The following is a 21,225-nucleotide window of genomic DNA, read 5'->3' on the forward strand; positions in this document are numbered from 1 at the left end:
ATTTCCAACTTTTATTTTTTTGAACCACCCTATTATGCAGCTAACGACCTCAAATAGGTGCTTCTGTTTTGGAATAAGTGGAGTGGAGGTGGACTTTTTAGAGGCGGACTAACAGGTCTTTGAGGGCCAGAATTTCTGCTGATTGGCAGGTGTTCAAATACTTATTTGCAGCAGTAACATGCAAATAAATTATTTAAAAAAAATCATACATTGTGATTTCCGGATTTTTTTTTTTTTTTTTTGGATTATGTTTCTCACAGTGGACATGCACCTAAGATGAAAATTTCAGACCCCTCCATGATTTCTAAGTGGGAGAACTTGCAAAATCGCAGGGTGTTCAAATACTCACCGTAACTGTGAGCTTATATATGAAAACATCTGACAGGTCTAAAACCTTGGGTATTTAACCCTCTGGGGCTGACGCCATCGTATACACCGACTGAGACCAAGTTTTACTAAATTATAAATAACTTTTTAATGATATGAGATAGAAACTTACTACTTTTTTGCTGAAAAGTTAACTCTGCGGACTTTCGAGCCATCCATCGGGCATCTTTGTACCCCTTATAGAAGCTGTGTGATGACGTGTGCAATGTGAGTGTCTAATCGGAATTGGTTCACCGTCACATGGTTTTCCAAAATCCAGTCGTAGGGCAGATTTACCTCACGTGATAAACCAAAGATCGTTTTTTAGCAGTGATGTTACTAGTTGGCCCGTTTGAATAGCCATCTGGCTGCTTGCTCCGCTGTGCCCTGCGCCATTACGCACAGCGATCAGTGAAAGTGAGCAGACGGAGGTCCTCTGATGACAATCTTACGTACTTAAACACAGAGTGTGTGAGTTTTAGAGATGCTTCACTCCTCATTACATGTGAATGTTATTGAATAAGCCTGTGGCAAGCTCTCTCGCTCTGGCGTAAAGCACTGTTTACCATATCAATGGAGCGAGGGGGGGGGCGCTCCTCAGAGTGTAAATGGGCCAAAGTGTCAAAGCTGCTTTCAGAGCAGGACAGAACACTCCAAAACACAGTGGAAGTAGAAGTTTGTGATGTGACCTTTTGTGTAAAAGCAGACAGAAATTGCTTTGAGATGAAGACAAACACAACGCATAGACCATCTTGTATATATTGTTCAAAATGTGCATTTGTGTTTGTTTGAACCTTTTTGTTGTACAGTCTTTTACACAAGATCCCAGACTACCTTTATAAAGTGTCAAAACAGTTGTTTATTATAGTTTACTGCGTGTTTTTAATAAATGTGTGTGGAAAATGATTTCCGCTTTACTTTTTCCTTTCTTATTTCTGATTGTAAACCTTTATTACACTTATAAAACACAATTATAGCATATATATTCTGAAAGTACATGTTCTCCTAAAAAAAAAAAGAGACATAAAACTAGATTGTGAGATGCAGGGAGAACTATTAACAGCAATAAAAAAAACATTTATGGCAGGCGAGTGAACTGTCCAAAAAATGCCCTCGGACCCCAGAGGGTTAAGTACCCCAGGCAACAGTTAGATATGGATGCGTAACTGGAATTGGAATGCACAATTGGAAATTGACCCAAGAACCTCTGCTAACCTAGAATTTAGCTTGAGGCAGTTCTAATAAATTGTTGATGTGACAACAGTGTCATCAGTCACATGACAAGAAAGTGACTTTGTCAGTCTAAGAAGAAAGAACACATGCACAGAGACAAAGACAGATGGAGGAGGAAAACTTCAGTAGTGGAAACATCTATACACCAGGTAAAAATCAAGTCCTGAGTGTTTCTACTGCTGTGTGTAATCTTGTACAAAATGAACCTACATTGCTAACACTGCCAGGAAGGTTCTACATGCCAAGATCAGTGGGTTTATTTACTGTACATGTGTGAAAATCCCTGACAATGAGGAGCTTATTCATATGTGCAAGCAGATCTGAAACACTTACTGATTTTTTCCTGAAATTTTTCATAAGACTCTGCTGGCCTGTGCAGTCCTACAAACAAAATTTTAGGTCGTCATCATTTTAAATGTTGCTGCTGTTAGCCATATTAAAATAACCTAAATCCACAAAGTCAAAGCAGCTAAATTTTAAAATCTGATTTAATTTCAGAGATTTGACCCAACCCTCAAAAAAACCAAACAAAAAAAACCTCCCGACCTTGCTTCTGAAGCAACACGACTGGAAAAGCCAGGTGGAGAGGCCTCATTTAGTGGGATTTGCATGTGAACTTTTAACCATGTTTCAAATGATCCTGTCTTGTTTTATGAAGGAAAATTTTGCTGTGTTTGTAAAAGTGTAAACAGTCAGTTCTGGAGTGGGAACATAGCCTGGGCTGATATTTCCAATATCTGGTTACTTTTGCCTTATTGTTGAAAAACATGGATGTCATTGATCTCTATAGGCACATTTGACAAAAGGGCAAAGTTTACTGTTAAATATGGCATTGATAATGTGTGTGTGTGTGTTTTCCATCTCCAGGCCCAACCAATGTAGAAGCCCCTGTTCAGTTACTCATGAAGGATGCAGGTGAGTCGGTGGCTACTGTGCAGATCCACTTGTTGGCTGATAACTGTATTGGACCAATATGCAAAGTGTTATCAGTGAAAGAGCTTGAGACATTCAAATGGGAAAATAACATTTGGGTATCATGAGGTTGCCATTTCATCTTCAACAATGGAAGCTATTTGACTGAATTTTCTTTCTTTCTTTCAATTGTATACAGTATATTACTGCCACAGTTTAAAAAATCTTTGCAGAAAGAGAATAATTTGACAGGCAATTTTATAAAGATGGATTCATGTTAAAAATCCACATTCACAGTAAATTCTGGATTTTTTTTTTCTCCTGAAGCCTGGATAGTTTGAAATTTTAAGTGACGATGTCACTTAAAATGATTGACTGTAGCATTAGGTATATCATGTTAAGTGTGTGCTTACCAGTCTGTTTTGGCTTTCTCGCCTTTTTTTCTGTCTCTTCAGCCTTCTGTTCCTTTTTTTCCTCTTTTCCTCCTTCAGAAAGTTATATCTCTGGCAGTTCAGCATTTCCACTAAAAGTTTTTATTTATTTATTTATTTTTTATTCAACACAACTAAATCAGAGATGTTTATGCATGCTTGCTGTGAGACCCACTGTTAAAGCTGAATGTCAGGCATTGCTAGTCTTGGTACACTAGACATCACTGGGCAATAAAGTTACATTCTAGCAATTGCATGCAGTTTGACTATAAAAATGAAATTTTATGTTACTATCAACACAACATACAGGAGTGCACTTAAGCAGGACACCAATATACCTTGTGGTCTCAGTTGGAAAATACATTAGCTGGTGATTTCTGGCCCCATTTCATCTTTGGTCAAGTGCTTTTCACTCAGTCTTAAATGTAATGCCAAAGATACCATAGCTATGCAAGATCCACCACCTCGCCAAAAATACATTAAGATAAGGTATGCAGTGGAGCAGATCAGTGGATATTCTTGCAGGCAAGCCAGGCTGCACTGTGACATACTGTGTGCAGTATACTCATGGCTCCATCTCTCGCTTTCTCTCAGTCTTATCTTTATCTCTTAAATTTGATTCTTGCACCCATTGACAAGTGAAACATTACATTTCAATCACTAAACACTTTTGCACAGCAACACTGCAGTGTTTTTAAAGACTGTAAATTTATCAGTGTACTTCAGTCCTATTTTGTCTTTTGGAAGTCTGTTGGTTTTCAGAGTACCCTGTTTCGTGGTGTGGGAGCATATAACTGCAAAACGAGTAATGCTGTGATTATAATACAATCACCATCCAGACAGTGATAAATTCTGTGATGATCATTTTTGGTCATATTGCCCACTCCTAGCATAATCACAGCGCAGAAAACTTACATCCATGTTCAATCTAGAGAGGCCTGTGCATGCGCACTGACAAACACACACGGTCCTTGACATATCCTTAGCTTGGCCCAATGTCTGGGAAATCCCAAACATTCGAGGTCTGAGGACCTCGAGCAGCCTTCATAGCCGTTGTGTTACAAGCCATCACCTCCTCTGCCTGATTTGCCATTGAAGACTTCTTGTTTCTCAACAGCCCCGTTAGCCACCTTGTGTTACCATAGCAGACACAGGGCACAGAAGGTCCCTGCTGTATTTCACCTCTGCAGGCAATGCCCTACTTGATCTTTTACCAAGGTGTCATGGCGCGGAGATGGAGGAGATGGATTTTGCTCCCATACACTAATACCAGTGATAAAATGAAGCACTGTTGACATTATGAGGCTTCACAAAAAGGTTCATTACTTGAAGCCTCATTTAGCAGGACATTAGATATGACTGACATTTAGTGGTCATTCTGCACAAATGTTTAACCTGAGGTATTTTTCATTTTCAGACCTCTTTCAAAGTTAGAATTTGGGTGTAAAACTTGATGAATTGAAGATGATTTTGACATATGTTTTAAAGGTTTGTGGCTGTATTTATTAACCATTGTTAAGCCTTAAATGAAAAATGTGCAAAATGTCTGCTGGTTCAGTTTAACCATTCCCATCTTGGATGTGCATGCTAAAAATTAAATGCTATGCAGCAGAAAATTTGGAGGCAAGTGCTTCTGAGAAGCAAAGCAGTGACAACGGCTTGTAGGAAAAGCACTTCCCTCTGTTTTCTGCTGCACAGCCTTTATTTGTAGCTTGCACATGTACCTGTGCACCAGTTATGTGCATGTGTTCAGTTGCTTTGAGTTATGCTTATAAGAACTATATTTTAATGTGGGGGATACATGGCTGCACAGACCACCTCTGTCTGTTGCAGTGCTGCAAAGCTGATTAGAGCTGTACCGAACTGTTTGATATTAATACAATAACATGCTTTTGGAGGGCGGTATGCATTTTCAGAGGCCCGATGTTCACGCCCAGTCACCCAAAATGACAGATATTCGCCCGAGTTAGCGTAAACGTCGGGCCTCTGAAAATGCATACCGCGCGACAGCAGCATGTTATTTTCATTATCATCAGTTTTTACTGAGATACACAACATGTAAAGCGTACATAAAAAGTTGGCTCACTTAACTTTTGTCGTGTTGGCTGGCACGCACGCTGCTCTCCAAATTCGGCAGTGCGTCCTCATCAAGCTGGCTGCTTTAACTGCTGTTCATTGTCGTACTATCCGTGAGAAAATCATCCGGAAATCCATATTGGGGCCAAAACACACTTCTCGCCTTTTCATCTTTTCCACTGCGGACAGGTTCTTGGGCTGCGCGCTATGACGTCATTTGTTTACGCACAGCGGGCAGGTATAGCCAGGTAGCGTTGACGTAAATCTACGATACCGGCCTAGCAACGCCTCGGTAAAGTGATAATAATAATGGATATTATCTCTTCCTAGGGCAGTCCCTGGAGGTTACCATTACTTAGGTTGATACTTTATATCAGCTCGCTAAAGGAAGTCTAACATTTAACGTTTTTTTCCCTGTGGTTGTACCCCATTTAGCAGCAGCACTGCCACATCTTCCATCAGACCTCCCATCCCAAGATTTTATTAAGTAGAAATTTTTATTACTTTAAATTTAAGCAGTTGCACCATAAAATACAGACTATTAGATGAAATGGCAACATTAAATATAATAATCTGCCCCAGGCTTTCTGATGGCAGTGTGACATCAGCATTACATAGGTTGGTTTTAATTGAACCTTTATTTAACTAGATTAGTCCCATTGAGATCAAGATTTCTTTTGCAAGGGAGACCTGGGCAATTATAAAGGTTCCAATTCACCTAATCTGTCTGGAGTTAAATTTGTCTCATTTCTGATCTGCTCGGAGTTGGTTCTTCTCTTTTTCTGTGGGTTTTAATAGAACACTGAATAACTGAGCACCGCACACCAACGCTCGAAGCTCCTCCACTCTCCCAGTCACTGGTAAATCCCTTGCACAAAGAAACTGCTGCAATCGTTCCCGTTTCCACAGGCAAACTTGTCCGTAATTCCCCGCCACAATGCTGTGTTTATATGCATTGACCTTTGAACTTACCCAGCAGCCACTGCCGTGCTTAAAACTCAAAACTGCAACACTGCTGTCTACTGGATCGGAGTGTGAATAGCGACTTACATATTTATGAAACTCAACTGCAGTTTTGCGCTCAGAATGTCTCAATATTGCATAAGTGAGCAACACGATGAATACGTGTGGTCGGTGAGTAACAAATGCTGAATTACACTTCACAAACAGAATTTTCAGTTTTGCAAATGCTTTTTTTTAACATGAAAAAATGATATACTTACAAATAGACATTTATTTGTAAAAACGAACACACAAGTTACAAATCAGAAATTTCTGTTTGTGGATCACAAAGTACATGTACAAATCAAGGGATATTTGTAAGTCACCCTCTGTGCATTTGCAAGTATTAATGAGACAAATTTAACTCCATAAACCTGCATGTCTTTAAATGCGGGAGGAAACTGGAGCACCCGGAGAAAACCCACGTAAACCCCACACAGAAAGGCCACAGGTGGGAAGTGGTCCCATGACCTTCTTGCTGTGAGGCAACATTGTTAACCACTAAGCCACAGTGCTGGTTGGCTGGTCGAACCAAATAATCCAAGAGTGCTCTCAGAGAGGCCTGTATTTTTGTCTAAATCTAATATGTTTGCCATTCTTCTATTATAGTTTGTAAATGTTGATGAGAAATAAACACTTACAAATCTAAAAATGCTGTTTTTGTAACCAGATGATACCTCTGAAGCGATTTGCAAGATATGTTATGGAGATCTTATCATGCTAACTAGTGGCACAGGAGCATCATTGTGAAACATGTTGTACTGAAACAAATCAAACTTTTGTTCCACCAAACATAGAGGAGAAGATCAGTGACGGATGTTCTTTGGTTGATGCTTGTAGTAGAAGTAATGATGACGCCATAATGATGACACCATGATTTTATTTTGGGCCCTGGATCTACCTTTAACAGCCCACAGTTTCATTAGCAAATGCTAATAAAATGTTGCACTACTAACCATAAATGTAGACCTGCTGATAAACCATAGTGCCACCCCTCTCCAAAAAAGATCATATTATTGTATAATTATTTCGTTCGTTATTTCTTTATTCAGTTTTAAAGGCCCAAAGGGTTTTCTGTATTATTACAGTGTTGTCGATATTGCTCAATCTATATTACGCTGCGCTATGACACCGGTGCTTGAGGGGAAAATTAACATTTGTAATTATGACTTATTATTTTTTTATTGCTCAAAAATGTTTTTTTACATTTAGACACTCACCAGTGGCTAGATGGAGATGGTGGCCAACTCACTGTAAGCGTGTCCACTCATTCAGCTGGACTGCAAGGATGTTGTTTGTGGCACGACTCAAGAGCTTCCCTAAGACCTCTGGCTATATTTTCTTCTATATGGTCATCAGGAAATAGCCTGTCTGCAACCATCAACTGCAGAGTGTCCAGTCCCTGAAGTGCATCATTAAGCTCATAGGGTTGTGTTGTCCAGGTCATCCACATATGTTGTAATATAGTATACCAAACCATGTCCATGCTGCTGAGTTGGCCTTCATTCAGGAATGAGCTCCGCATTTTCACCTGTTGGGGGCTACTCAGTTCTGTCTCAAACTCACTTGCTATGGTGGTATTCACATTTTCTGTTGCAGTCGGACCGAAGAGATTTTCATGACCTACTTACATCCTGACATCAAACATGTAGGCTGTGTTCTCTCCATACTTGACATTGATTTGCTTGTATGTGTGCATGTGTCTGACATTGACTTGTCCATTCGTGTGTAGTTCTGTCTGAACAAACTCAAAAGTTCTGGTTGTCCCTGAGTGGAGAAAATGACTGTATTTTCTGGAGTATAAATTGGGCCAGAGTATAACTTGCACAATTTTATTTTATTTTTTGTTTCTGTACATCAGCTCTTTAATTTGGGATTTTTCTCCAATGTTGCACTGTACTTTTTTTTATTGCAATTTGTTCTTTTATTATTAACAGATTGTTTTTAATGACTTGATTGCTGGAAAAGGCCTATATGAGTAGTCATTATCATTATTTTTATTATTATTGTTACTGCTACTATTATTATTATTATTGTTAAAAAATGTGATTTTTGTTTTTTTTGTTTTTTTTGTTTATAAGTTACACCTGAGTAAGTAGTTCCTAATGGAAAAATAAAGTTCTTTGAATTAGTTGAATTGAATTTGCATATTACATCACAAATTTGATAATGAATATGATAATGAATGGGTCGAATTTTCAAATGTAAACAGCATATTTTGCGAAACCATAAAATAAATGATAGTTTTATGTCAGCAGTTATTGAGTGGAAAAAAGTTGGTGATCCACAGCCTGCAGTGGTCTTAATTGCCATTTCTTTATCACCCCATCTTCATGGTGGAACTAAAGAAAAATTCTTGCTTTTCTTGTTCAAGAATTTCTTTCATCCCAATTATGTCATCCATCTCCAGCCATTCGTTAATTTGATCTGCAGAATGAAGTGGAAAAAATGTGCGATCTGTCAGTCTGCTCAGTAAAGCCCCTTTCACACCGGGCCCACTTCCAGTTGCGTTGTGTGGCGTCATGACGCCACGTAGAAGCAACCCAGTGCAGAGACGATGTAGCTCAACGCCACAACAGCGCGAGGGACGCAAAGGACGAAGCGAATCAATGCCAAAAATTAAACATGTTTAAAAAATTTTTTTGCATCCTGTGCTCGACACAGAAATTAAGTTGTTTCACCACAAGTCAAGTCAAGGCAAGGCAACGCGACGGTACTGAACATGACTGGAAGCCACACACTCACAATACGTTACCCGACGCCAATGTATGATTCCTGCTGTGTTCCATTGTTCCTGACGTATAAATCATGCGGGATTGTTTTTATACCGTGTACACAATGAAGTAAAAACTACACGCTCAAAGAGCACAGAAAAAAATGCTGCTGATTGCAGCTGCTGCTGCAGCTCCTCACTTTTCTCTCACAAATGTGTTTAAATAAAGTCCATGAAAGTCCTGCTCACAGACTGATTGCCAGAGACAGGACATGTCCACATCCAGTAAAAAGTCCGGACATTTCCATTCCACCCACGGACGATTCGTTTGCACTTTGCACATAGCACTTGTCACTTTAATACAGTACTTTTGCACCGCAATCACCCATCATCATAAAACTCTTTTGGTTCCTCCAGCTGTCGGCTGCTTATTAACGATCAGTTATTGCTGCTTTGAATTTGTAAATATTTGTATGTATATTCTGTTTTGTTTTCTGTCATGATTAATTTATTTTGGTATGTTGTGTGTTCTTAGTCTGTTTCTATGTTACTGGGACTATGGATGGAAATTAGCATCCTGCTATAATCCGTCATATTTACATGTAACTATGTTCATTAATATGCATTGTCCCATTTCAGATAAACGTGACATAACGTGGCAAACGTGAACAATTAAAAGGAAGGGGAAACAGAAAACTGGCTGCTGCAGCTCCTCACTCTTCCCTCAAACTCGCTTATCATTCTGTTAAGGACAAAAAAGGACATAAGTCCTGCTCACAGACTGATTGGCAGAGACTGGACATGTCCACATCAAGTATAACTCCAGACATCTCCACATTTATTCACGGATGGTCTGTTCACGTGCAGCTCGCGGTCAAAGGAAGAAAGATAAGCTATAACAGAACTCAGAGCGCAGACCTACAGCTCAGCACAAGAACAAATATAAACTAGAAGAGAAATCAGAGTGCACAGTCTGACTGCAGCTAAACTGTGCACTCTGATTGCTCTGTGCAGAGAACCTGCAGGCTGTGTTCTCACCTCCTCTCTGCCCCCTGCTGCGTGCACCTGATGCAGACATTCCTGCGTTGTCATGACGCCACAGGAAGCAACTTGAAGCAGCCCCGGTGTGAAAGGGGCTTAAGTGTTTAAGAACCTTTCAGAGAGGCATTACAGAATTCCTCACAGTGCTGTACCTCTTCAAATTCCTTTCATTAAATCTTCCTCAGTGTCACTCAGACAGGTGCATAAACACATACACTGTAGGGTTTTGTCACATTCAGGGATATCGCATCTTCAGTTCCCAGGAGACTTCCTTTTGCCAAAGATTTATAGTAAATGCAATTAAAAGGTATATAAAAAGTAATAATATGTTTCTCCAGGCATAAGTTTTTTTTTTTTTTGTTCTCAGACTCTTGTTTTTGTTTGATTTCAGTGCTCTTTCATATTTTTGAAGACATTACACCAGTTTCTTCATCAAAGTACTTTAATTGTTGTCATTCCTGACATATGTACTACGTCTTAGTTTAAGTAATCATACTTTGAACTTTGCTTTATTGTGGATAGATTGGGATTTGCAGAACCCAAACAACCTATTTCTTTTTCTTAGATCGTTAGCTGTAGTAGTGTAATCTGCAGCTGTGTAAATTATGCAGAAATTATACTTTGTACAGCCACAATGGTAGGAGAAATTTGGACACAAACCTGTATTCGTGCATCTGAGAGCCCAGGGCCGAGCATCCGCCCACCCCTCCCCCCCTTTTTTGAAGAAAGTTGGTTAAACAACCACCTGAAATTAGATTTTTTTTTTTTATTAAAATTTACTAAACACCTACATAAAATAAATTCTGTGACCCCCAGCATATTGTAAAAAATAAAAAAAAAGTTTTCACAATAATTTTCTCCTCTTCTGTGTTGGACTTGTGATGCCGTCACCTGTTTGTCCTGTGCTCTTATTGTGAGAGACTTGTGCAAGAAAGAGGAAGTGTTGTGTGGCAATGTGTCTAGCTTTTTAGAAGCCCCAGCCACATAGTTAAGGAGCTACTCTGAGGTTGTTTTTTCAGCAAAATGAGTTTCTGGTCAGGTGCAAACTTAGACTTCAAGTTTTGTGCATGTTTAGAACTTTGAGGGGAGTTCAGATGGATCATTCCTGCTGCCTGGGTGTTTATTTGCTGTTTTGAGTGTGAGAGGGTAGGACACAGAAAGGACATGCAGCATGAACATGGAGTAAACTGACTTCAGGTGTTGACAGGCAGCGACAGACAGGTTCCGCTGTCTTCAGTGAGAGGCTGGTGTGAAAATTATGGATTTACTTTAACGCGCAAGAATCACATACCGCAACAAATGTATTATTTAACTGCAGAGTCCCCTGGATTTATCTGGATACCACGTAGTTTTTTTTTTTTTTTTTTGGTTAAGCTTCTATGAGTGCCAGTTTTCTGTTTTAATTTAATGCTGTGCAAAACATTTCAGTGAAATAAATTGTTTGTGTGGTTACCATTGAAAACTGACCGTGCATGTCATGTCATTTTTATTTTATTTTGCTGCGTATGTAGATGAAGCACCAGATAGAAAGTTGGTTTAGTGCTCACCCAAAATTAAATAATTTTTTTAAATCAAAGTTTATTAAATGCCCACCTAAAATAAATTTATTTCGTGAATCTCAGAAAATTGTAAAAAGCAGAAAACAATGAGTTCAATGTTTTTCTTGTCTCACGCTTATTGTGAAAGACTTGTACAAGAAAGAGGACCTCCTCTGTGACCATATGACTAGCTTTGTACGGACAGCAATGAACAGATTATTTAACTGCAGAGTTGTCTGGATTTAAGCAAAATGTTTCAGTGATTAAATTATTGCCCATGTGGTTAACATTGTAAACCAACCATACGCTTGTCACATCTCCTTTTTTTTTTATTTTACCGTGCCAGACATCAGATGACAATGAACACACTTAATAAATGACAAAAGGATAGGAAAAAAACACACACACACACAGGAGATCCATTCTTTATTTGTGAGTAAATCAGACATTTTATTGAAAATGGGCAGTCCAATAAATGTAATATTTGGACGAATTTGTTCAAACACCCACCCCCCGTTCAAGCATAATTTAGTGCGGAACACCCAGGGTGCTCAGACGCATTAATATGGTATATTCCACGTGTTGTACCACAGATTTTTTTATTAGTCAAGGGGCATCCTGCAATGTGAATGTCATCATAACAAATAGATTTAAACACAGCACGCAAGTCAAAAAAAAAAAAAAAAACAGAAATCCTGGCATCTGTTGTTTTTTTTTTTTTTTACTTTAATGGGATTATGAAATATGCAATAAATCAAAAGCACTTTTCAGTGAACAACCACTTTAAATTGTAATCAAAATCTCCTTTCAAATTCAAACCGACATAATTTACAAGAGCAAGCAGAGATTTCTGACGTACACCAGTCTGGGTCCAGATCAAAATTCTGTGGAGTCTTCCATGCCCTAATACTTATCTGTGGTGCAGAGTTGGTGGGAATCCGTGAAGTAGTTTTGGCGTAATCCTTCAAAGCCTATATAAAGTGAAATCTTGGTTGCGGATCCGGATCACCTTCATCTTCCAAGGCCTAATATCTGTGGTGAAAATTTAATCACAATCTGTGCAGTAGTTTTGATGTAATCCTGCTAACAAACAGACAGATAAATAAATAAATGCAGATGATTTTATTATGTCCTTGGTAATGTAATTATATTGTAGTAATACTTTTAATAAAATTGATGAAACACAAGGACACGTTTCAGCCACTTTAAAATTAGTCAAACTTGGTAATCTAATGCAACTCATTTCTTCACTTTTTCGGCTGTTCCCTTTAGGAGTTGCCATAGTGGATTATTTGTCTCCATCTCAACTTTTCCTCTTTGTCTTCCTCTGTCACACCAACCACTTGCAAGTCCTCCATCAGCACATCCTTTGGTCTCCCTCTTCTGCCTGGTGACTCCATCTTCAGCAAATCAAAATCAAATTTATTAATTTATATAGCGCCAATTCACAATGAAATCATCTCAAGGTGCTTCACACAACACAATAAAAACAGAAAAAACTGAATTAAAAATTTAAAAACACAATAAAAAGACATAATCATAAAATAATACAAAAATAAAAACACATAACACTAATGATAAAACAAGGAAAACAAATAAGTCTTTAAACGTGATTTAAAAGTCTCTACAGTATTCGACTGCCTACGTGTCCCGGGAGATCATTCCACAGAGCTGGGGCATGGTAGGAGAAAGCTCTGTGACTGGCAGACTTCTTATTCACCCTGAGAACACATAAAAATCCTGCACCCTGAGAACACAGGGCCCGAGCTGGTACATAGGGGCTTACCAGGTCAGCCAGATAGGGATGTGCAAGTCCATGAACAATCTTATAAACTAATAACAGTACCTTAAAATCCAATCTTGCAGCGACTGGGAGCCAGTGCAGGGACGCCAAAACGGGGGTAATGTGGTCGAACTTTCTGTTTTGTGTCAAAAGTCTGGCAGCAGCATTTTGAACCAGTTGAAGGCCCCTAATCCTGGACTGCGGTAAACCAGAAAATAGAGCATTACAATAGTCCAATCTAGAAGAGACAAATGCATGAATCAAAGTCTCAGCCTCAGCCAAAGACAGGATGGGACGAATCTTCACTATATTTAGCAAATGGAAGAAAGCAGTCCTCGTAATGTCTCTAATGTGGAGGTCAAAAGACAACATAGGATCAAAAATTACCCCAAGATTCCTCACTTTATCCGTATGATGTATAACACACAAACCTACGCTAAGCACTAGCTGATCAAATTGATGCCGATACCTCGCTGGACTAAGAACCATCACTTCAGTCTTATCAGAATTTAAAAGTAGGAAGTTACTAGACATCCAACTTCTCACTGATGCAAGGCAATCTTCCAAAAATTTTATGTGAATGAAATTACCAACAGTTATCGGCATGTACAGTTGGGTGTCATCAGCATAGCAATGAAACGCAATCCCCAAACGCTGCAGTATATTCCTGAGGGGTGCTACATAAAGGGAAAAAAGCAGGGGGCCTAAGAGGGATCCCTGCGGAACCCCAAACTTCATATCCCTAAGATCAGAAGTGCCAGTGCACAACACACAGTAAGAACGGCTAGACAGGTATGACGTCATCCATGCAAGGGCAGTTCCCATAATCCCAAACTGATTCTCCAGTCTGTTGAGTAAAATATGATGATCCACAGTATCAAACACAGCACTAACATCCAACAACACCAAGACTGTAGTGGTATCCGAGTCCATTGCTCGCAAAAGGTCATTTACAACTTTAGTAAGTGCTGTCTCTGTGGAGTGATATTTTCTAAAAGCAGACTGCAATGGCTCAAAAAGATTATTCTCAGTGAGGTAGTGATAGTCTAGTGGGAGGGTCTAGTGGTTAAGGCATTGGGCTTGAGGCCAGAAGATCCTCGGTTCAAATCCCAGCCTGACTGGAAAATCACTAAGGGCCCTTGGGCAAGGTCTTTAATCCCCTATTGCTCCCGGTGTGTAGTGAGCGCCTTGTATGGCAGCACCCTCCCATCGGGGTGAATGTGAGGCATTATTTGTAAAGCGCTTTGAGCGTCTGATGCAGATGGAAAAGCGCTATATAAATGCAGTCTATTTACCACTTAGGTAGTCCACAAGCTGTCATGGAACCACTTTTTCCAGGATTTTAGAGCAAAACGATAGACTTGATATCGTCTGTAGTTTTTCAATACACTAGGGTTGAGATTGGATTTCTTAAGCAATGGTTTAATCACTGCAGACTTGAAACATTTAGGAACAGCTTGAGAGATTTATAATTTCCAGCACAGTCGGCCCAAGAATGGGCCACAGGTTCTTAAACAGTTTTGCTGGTATGGGATCAAATAAGCAAGTTGTGCTTTTTGTAGACATCACGAGCTTCGTCAGTGCGCCTAGCGAGATACCATCAAAATCTGTAAATCTGGGTAACACCTCAGTGGGACCATCCACCTCCATAGCAGTATGCGGTGGTTGGACCAAGGTCTGCTGAGATATGCTCAACCTAATATCCTCAATTTTCTTCTCGAAATAGTCCAAGAAGTTCTTTGCTGAAAAGGGAGAGTGAATAACAGGTGGCCGTCCATGAATGAGAAAAGCTACAGTTTCAAACAAAAACTTTGAGTTATGCTTGTTTTTATTGATCAAATTAGAATAATTGGCCCACTTTGTAGCCAGGAGTGCATGCTTATAAGCTAAGATAGCATCACACCATGCAAGGTGGAACACCTCTAATTTGGAACTACGCCATTTCCGTTCCATACCTCTAGCCTTCTGCCTAAGGCCACGCAAATAACCACTGAACCAAGGCGACTGTGCCTTGGGAAGGCGTGGCCTTAAAAGAAGAGGTGCAACCTTATCCAGTGTAGCCTTGAGCGCTGAATTCAAGCCATCTGCAAGACTATCCACTGACTGAACATTCTCCAACCCTGAAGCCAAAATTTCAGGCAGTCTAGCTTTGAGTTCATGACCTTCTTACATCCTGATATCATCAAATATGTAGGCTGTGTTCTCCCCATACTTGACATTGATTTGCTTGTATGTATGCATGCTTCTGACATTGACTTGTTGGTCTCTGCAGCATCCTTCTGCCTATATACCCTGGGTCCTTCCTCTGCATATGTCCAAACCATTTCAGTCTTGCCTGTCAGACTTTGTCTTCAAATCGTCCTACCTGTAGTATCACAAGTAGGACGCTCACCACATGAAATTACCGGGAGGGCATCAACAGGCAGAAAATACTCTACACTTCTATGTTCATTCCTAACTCCCAACGAAATTCGCAGCATCTTCAACTCTATCACCTCCAGCTCTGCCTATTTCTATGCCATGCATCTCTTAATTTTTGTTCTTGTAACTTGATATGGCATTAATTTTTTTTTTTATTTTGTATTTTTTGAAGGTCCACAAAAAACACAAAGATGTCTCGGTTGTCTTTGCGTTTTCCCATAATGTAAAGCATCTGTTCTTGTATCGTCTTTTTCAGGATAAGGTGTGCAGTAGGGCACTGTTTCAAAGACAGCATAAATGTCTGTTAATAGGACAGTGTCTATCACAGAAACCCAGCATAACTTCTGTGTAGAATGTTGTGAAGGACAACCTGGCACTTCAGAGTAAATTCATCAAGCTGTCACTACTTTTTTTATAGTGCACTCCTTTGATGTTAAATATTGCTGCTGTTATAAGTAGTGTTCACATTTTTACCAGATTGTAATCTTTGTAATTGTTGTTTTGTATGCAGTATATAATGCAGTGGGATTGGCAGCCTATGAGCTATTTGACAATGTCGACTTTGACCAGTGGTTCAAGAATCAACTTCTGGGGGAACTCCAGGTCACCCATCACAGGTATTGTTGCTTTTTCTAATGACATTTTATTTACAAATTCCTTATCATTTGGTTCTTTCTTTTTTATTTTATTTTTACAATACAGTGAACAGTACAAAGTAAATAATGAAACATTTTTTACACAACCAGTCTATCTTGTAGTAGAGGCCTTTACAGGTCCCCTTGGGTCACCAGACTGGAGCCAGGTTGTGCCCAGATATTAGTCAATGGAGTCGGGACCTGGTTCTGGTGCCCCAAGCTCAGATCTGCATTTTCTGTTTTTTTGTTAAACTCAAGGGATCAGAGTGCATATACTTTCATTCATAATATGTACACCACAGGAGAGTATATGAACATGAAAGTTTATGAAATGCATTAAAAAGATCTGAGGGAACTATAACAGCTAGGTGGAGAGGAATGTCAAACACAGATTAGGACAGTGTGAGTCTTGAACAATATGGAATGAGTTTTTGTAGGCAGGTTTCCATTACCCTTCAAATTGTCCATCCATCCGTTTTCTTCCGCTTTATCCGGAGTCGGGTCGCGGGGGCAGTAGCTCAAGCAAAGCCGCCCAGACCTCCCGATCCACACACACCTCGCCCAGCTCCTCTGGGGGAACCCCAAGGCGCTCCCAAGCCAGCCGAGAGACGTAGTCTCTCCAGCGTGTCCTGGGTCTTCCCCGGGGCCTTCTCCCAGTGGGACGTGCCCGGAACACCTCTCCAGCCAGTCATCCAGGGGGCATCCGGAAAAGATGTCCAAGCCACCTCAACTGGCTCCTTTCAATGTGGAGGAGCAGCGACTCGACTCCGAGCTCCTCCCGAGTGACCGAGCTCCTCACCCTATCTCTAAGGGAGCGCCCAGCCATCCTGCGGAGGAAACTCATCTCGGCCGCTTGTACTCGGGATCTCGTTCTTTGGGTCGTGAGCCAAATCTCATGACCATAGGTGAGGATCGGAACGTAGATCGATCGGTAAATCGAGAGCTTTGCCCCCCTACTCAGCTCTCTCTTCACCATGAAGGTCTGTTACAGCGACCGCATCACTGCAGATGCTGCACCGATCTGTCTATCGATCTCAAGCTCCATCCGTCCCTCACTCGTGAACAAGACCCTGAGATACTTAAACTCCTCCACTTGAGGCAAGGACACTCCACCGACCTGAAGAGGGCAAAGCACCTTTTTCCGGTAGAGAACCATGGCCTCGGATTTGGAGGTGCTGATTTTCATCCCGGACGCTTCACACTCGGCTGCAAACCGCCCCAGTGCACGCTGAAGGTCCTGATTTGACAAAGCCAACAGAACCACATCGTCCGCAAACAGCAGAGACGAGATTCTGTGGTTCCCAAACCAGACCCCCTCTACACCCTGGCTGTGCCTAGAAATTCTGTCCATAAAGATAATGATCAGAACCGGTGACAAAGGGCAGCCCTGGCGGAGGCCAACGTGCACTGGAAACAGGTTTGACTTACTACCGGCAATGCAAACCAAGCTCCTGCTGCGGTCGTATAGGGACCAGATAGCCCTTAGCAAAGGACCCCGGACCCCGTACTCCTGGAGCACCCCCCACAGGGTGCCCTGAGGGACACGGTCGAACGCCTTCTCCAGATCCACAACGCACATGTGGACTGGTTGGGCGAACTCCCATGAACCCTCGAGCACCCGATGGAGCGTGTTGAGCTGGTCCAGTGTGCTGCGACCAGGACGAAAACCACACTGCTCCTCCTGAATCCGAGGTTAGACTATTGGTCGAATTCTCCTCTCCAGTACTCTGGAATAGACCTTACCGGGGAGGCTGAGGAGTGTGATCCCCCTGTATTTGGAACACACCCTCCGGTCCCCCTTCTTAAACAGAGGGACCACCACCTCGGTCTGCCAATCCAAAGACACTGTCCCCGACCGCCACGTAATGTTGCAGAGGCGTGTCAGCCAAGACTGTCCCACAACATCCAGAGACTTAAGGTGCTCAGGATGGATTTCATCCACCCCAGGAGCCTTGCCACCAAGGACCTTTCTAAACACCTCTGTGATTTTGGCCTGGGTAATGGATGAGTCTGCCTCTGAGTTCCCAGTCTCTGCTTCCTCTTCGGAAGACGTGACGATGGGATTGAGGAGATCCTGGAAGTATTCCTTCCACCGCCCGACAACATCCCCAGTCAGGGTCAACAGCTCCCCACCCGAACCGTAGACAGTGCTGGTGGAGAGCTGCTTCCGCCTCCTGAGGCGTCGGACGGTTTGCCAGAATTTCTTCGAGGCCGACCGATAGTCCTCCTCCATGGCCTCCCCGAACTCCTCCCAGACCCTAGTTTTTGCCTCTGCGACCGCACGGGCTGCGGCACAATTGGCCTGCCGGTACCTGTCAGCTGCCTCCGGGGTCCCACCTCCCAACAAAGACAAGTAGGACTCCTTCTTCAGATTGACGGCATCCCTTACTTCCGGCGCCCACCACCGGGTTCGGGGATTGCCGCCGCGACAGGCACCAGAGACCTTGTGACCACAGCTATGAGTGGCCGCATCGACAGTGGAGGTGGAGACCATGGTCCCCTCGGACTCCATGTCTCCAACCTCCCCCGGGATCTGGGAGAAGCTCTCCTGGAGGTGGGAGTTGAAGACCTCGCTGACAGAGGGTTCCGCCAGTCGTTGAAGCAGACCCTCATGATATGTTTGGGCCTGCCGGGTATGACCGGCTTCCTCCCCTCCCAGCGGATCCAACTCACCACCAGGTGGTGATTGGTCAACAGCTCAGCCCCTCTCTTCACTCGAGTGTCTGAGACATGTGGCCGAAGGTCAGATGATACGACTACAAAGTCAATCATCGACCTCCAGCTCAGGGTGTACTGGTGCCTTGTGCGCTTATGGACACCCTTGTGCTCGAACATGGTGTTCGTGATGGACAAACTGTGACTAGCACAGAAGTCCAACAACTGAACACCACTCGGGTTCAGATCGGGGAGGCCGTGCTTCCCGTTCACCCCCCTCCAGGTCTCACTGTCGCCGCCCACGTGGGCATTGAAATCACCGAGGAGAACAATGGAGTCCCCAGTCGGAGTGCTATCTAGTACCCCTCCCAGGGACTCCAAGAAGGTCAGGTACTCTGCACTGCCACTTGGCCCGTAGGCCGAGACAACAGTGAGATAACTGTCCCCGACCCGAAGGCGTAGGGACGTGACCCTCTCGTTCACCGGAGTGAACTCCAACACATGGCGACTTAGCTGGGGAGCAATAATCAATGCGACCCCAGCTCTCCGCCTCTCCTTGTGGGCAACGCCAGAAAAGTGGAGCGTCCAGCCCCTCTCCAGGAGTTGGGTACCAGAGCCCAAGCTGTGCGTGGAGGTGAGCCCGACTATCTCTAGTCGGTGTCTCTCAACCTCCCACACAAGCTCAGGCTCCTTCCCCCCTAGCGAGGTGACTTTCCACGTCCCAACAGCCAGGGGCTGTGAGCGCGGACCGGGTTGCCGGCACCCACCCTCGAATTGCAAATTGAAAATATGCTGTACAAGTGTCAAACGTGTCACAACCTCAACATTGTAATATTCTAGAACACACTGACAAAGGTCAAGGATATCTGCATCACTCAACAAGCAGTTTACCAATTACAATGAATTCAGAAGTGTTAGATGAATGCTAAACAACAAAGCTAGAATGAGAGAGGAGCAGAGGTGTGTGAGTTGAGGAAATGACACAGAGCACACAACTGAAGGCAGTCAAAGCAAAAAGCCTATAGTCAACTGCATGCTGGATTTAGCATGAGTGTGGGATGAATTGATACCAGTATAGCTGTAGTCTAGGGGTATGACAATGCACTCAGTTGACAAGATGAGATGTACACGATATTGGGTTCATTAGAATGAAACAACATTTTTAACACTGTTTTTTTGGGGGAAAAAACCGTAAATGATGAAATATTAATGGAAAATAGACATATTTGAATGAAAGTCAAAATGTATCAGCATTGTGAAATGTTTCAACTAATCATGTAATTAGGGGTGGGACCAATCCGATTCCAGATCGTATCGGTACCCGATACAGACGTAATTCATGTATCGGAAAATACCGATCAAACATGCGAGATTTTCTGATACCGGAGAGGAGCCACTGTGAATCCTTTCAATTGCTGTTGTTTGCTCTCTGCTCATTTACTGCCGAGCGGGCGGGGGAGAGGGGGAGGTTTTTGGAAGCCGGGCTGTTTGAGAGAGCTCTCTTACGCAGTTTTCTAGCTGCGGTTAGTGGCAAATTTCTCCCCGGTTCTTGGGTTCAAATTGTCTGTTCGTCGAGCACGGATTTTCCACAAAACCAACTGAATTGTTGCTGAAAACGTGTGCTAAAATGTTAGCCACTTCACTGTCCCGAGGCTGTGAAACGCCCGCTCAGTGTGCAGCCGAGGATGACAGCAAACGGATGTTCTGTCTGCTGAAAGGGAAAAAAGTCTCCATTAAAATCCTGCGCGTGAGCGTCGCTGATAATATATTTATTTTACAGTTGAAAGGCTTCATGGCAGCATGAAAACAATGAGAGGAAAAAAGAGAGAAAGAGGGAGAGAGCGAAAGAGAGACAAACGGGCAGAGAAAGGGAGTGAGACAGAGGGAGAGAGACAGAGAGAGGGAGAGAGACAGAGGACTTCATTTTTAATTTTTACTCTGTAACACTTGCTTTGACAATATAAACATATGTCTCCCATATCAATGAAGCTCCATTGAAGTTGAAAATTGAGAAGGAGAGTGCTGTCTTTTCTGTCTATCAAAATAAAGCTATAAAAGTCTATAAAAAAAGTACTTAATTCTTTCACCAAAACATCAAATGTAGGCTTTCATCTTAGATTCACCTTCTTGCAAATTGTAGCTGAACTTTCAGGTCTCCTTTTTAAGAAAATCCTCATATAAAATCAACAACAATGATGATAATAATATTAAAGCAGATAGAGCTCTGGCATCGGATCGGAAAAGTATCTGTATTGTCAGATATCCAAATTCAGGTATGGGGGTCGAATCGCAAGTGAAAAATTGTGGATCAGTGCATCCCTAGTTGTAATGAATGTCACTTCAGTTTTACTTTCTGAATATGAATTGTTATATGCAGTAAAAGACAGAACATGAGAGCACTGTAAAAGATTTTACCACA

The 21,225-nt window shown here is 42.1% G+C and overlaps 1 protein-coding gene across 1 annotated transcript in view; it reads left to right on the plus strand.

Moving 5' to 3' along the window:
* ipo11 (importin 11) overlaps positions 1 to 21,225 on the plus strand; it is a 457,504-nt gene that overhangs the window by 108,721 nt on the left and 327,558 nt on the right. Inside the window, exons 14-15 of the mRNA XM_034170535.1 lie at positions 2,467 to 2,514; positions 16,028 to 16,133. Of these exons, the coding sequence (XP_034026426.1) occupies positions 2,467 to 2,514; positions 16,028 to 16,133 (154 nt within the window). The remainder of the gene's footprint in view (positions 1 to 2,466; positions 2,515 to 16,027; positions 16,134 to 21,225) is intronic.

This window comes from Thalassophryne amazonica, chromosome 5 (genome assembly GCF_902500255.1).
Source record: "Thalassophryne amazonica chromosome 5, fThaAma1.1, whole genome shotgun sequence".
In the NCBI taxonomy this organism is placed as follows: domain Eukaryota; kingdom Metazoa; phylum Chordata; class Actinopteri; order Batrachoidiformes; family Batrachoididae; genus Thalassophryne; species Thalassophryne amazonica.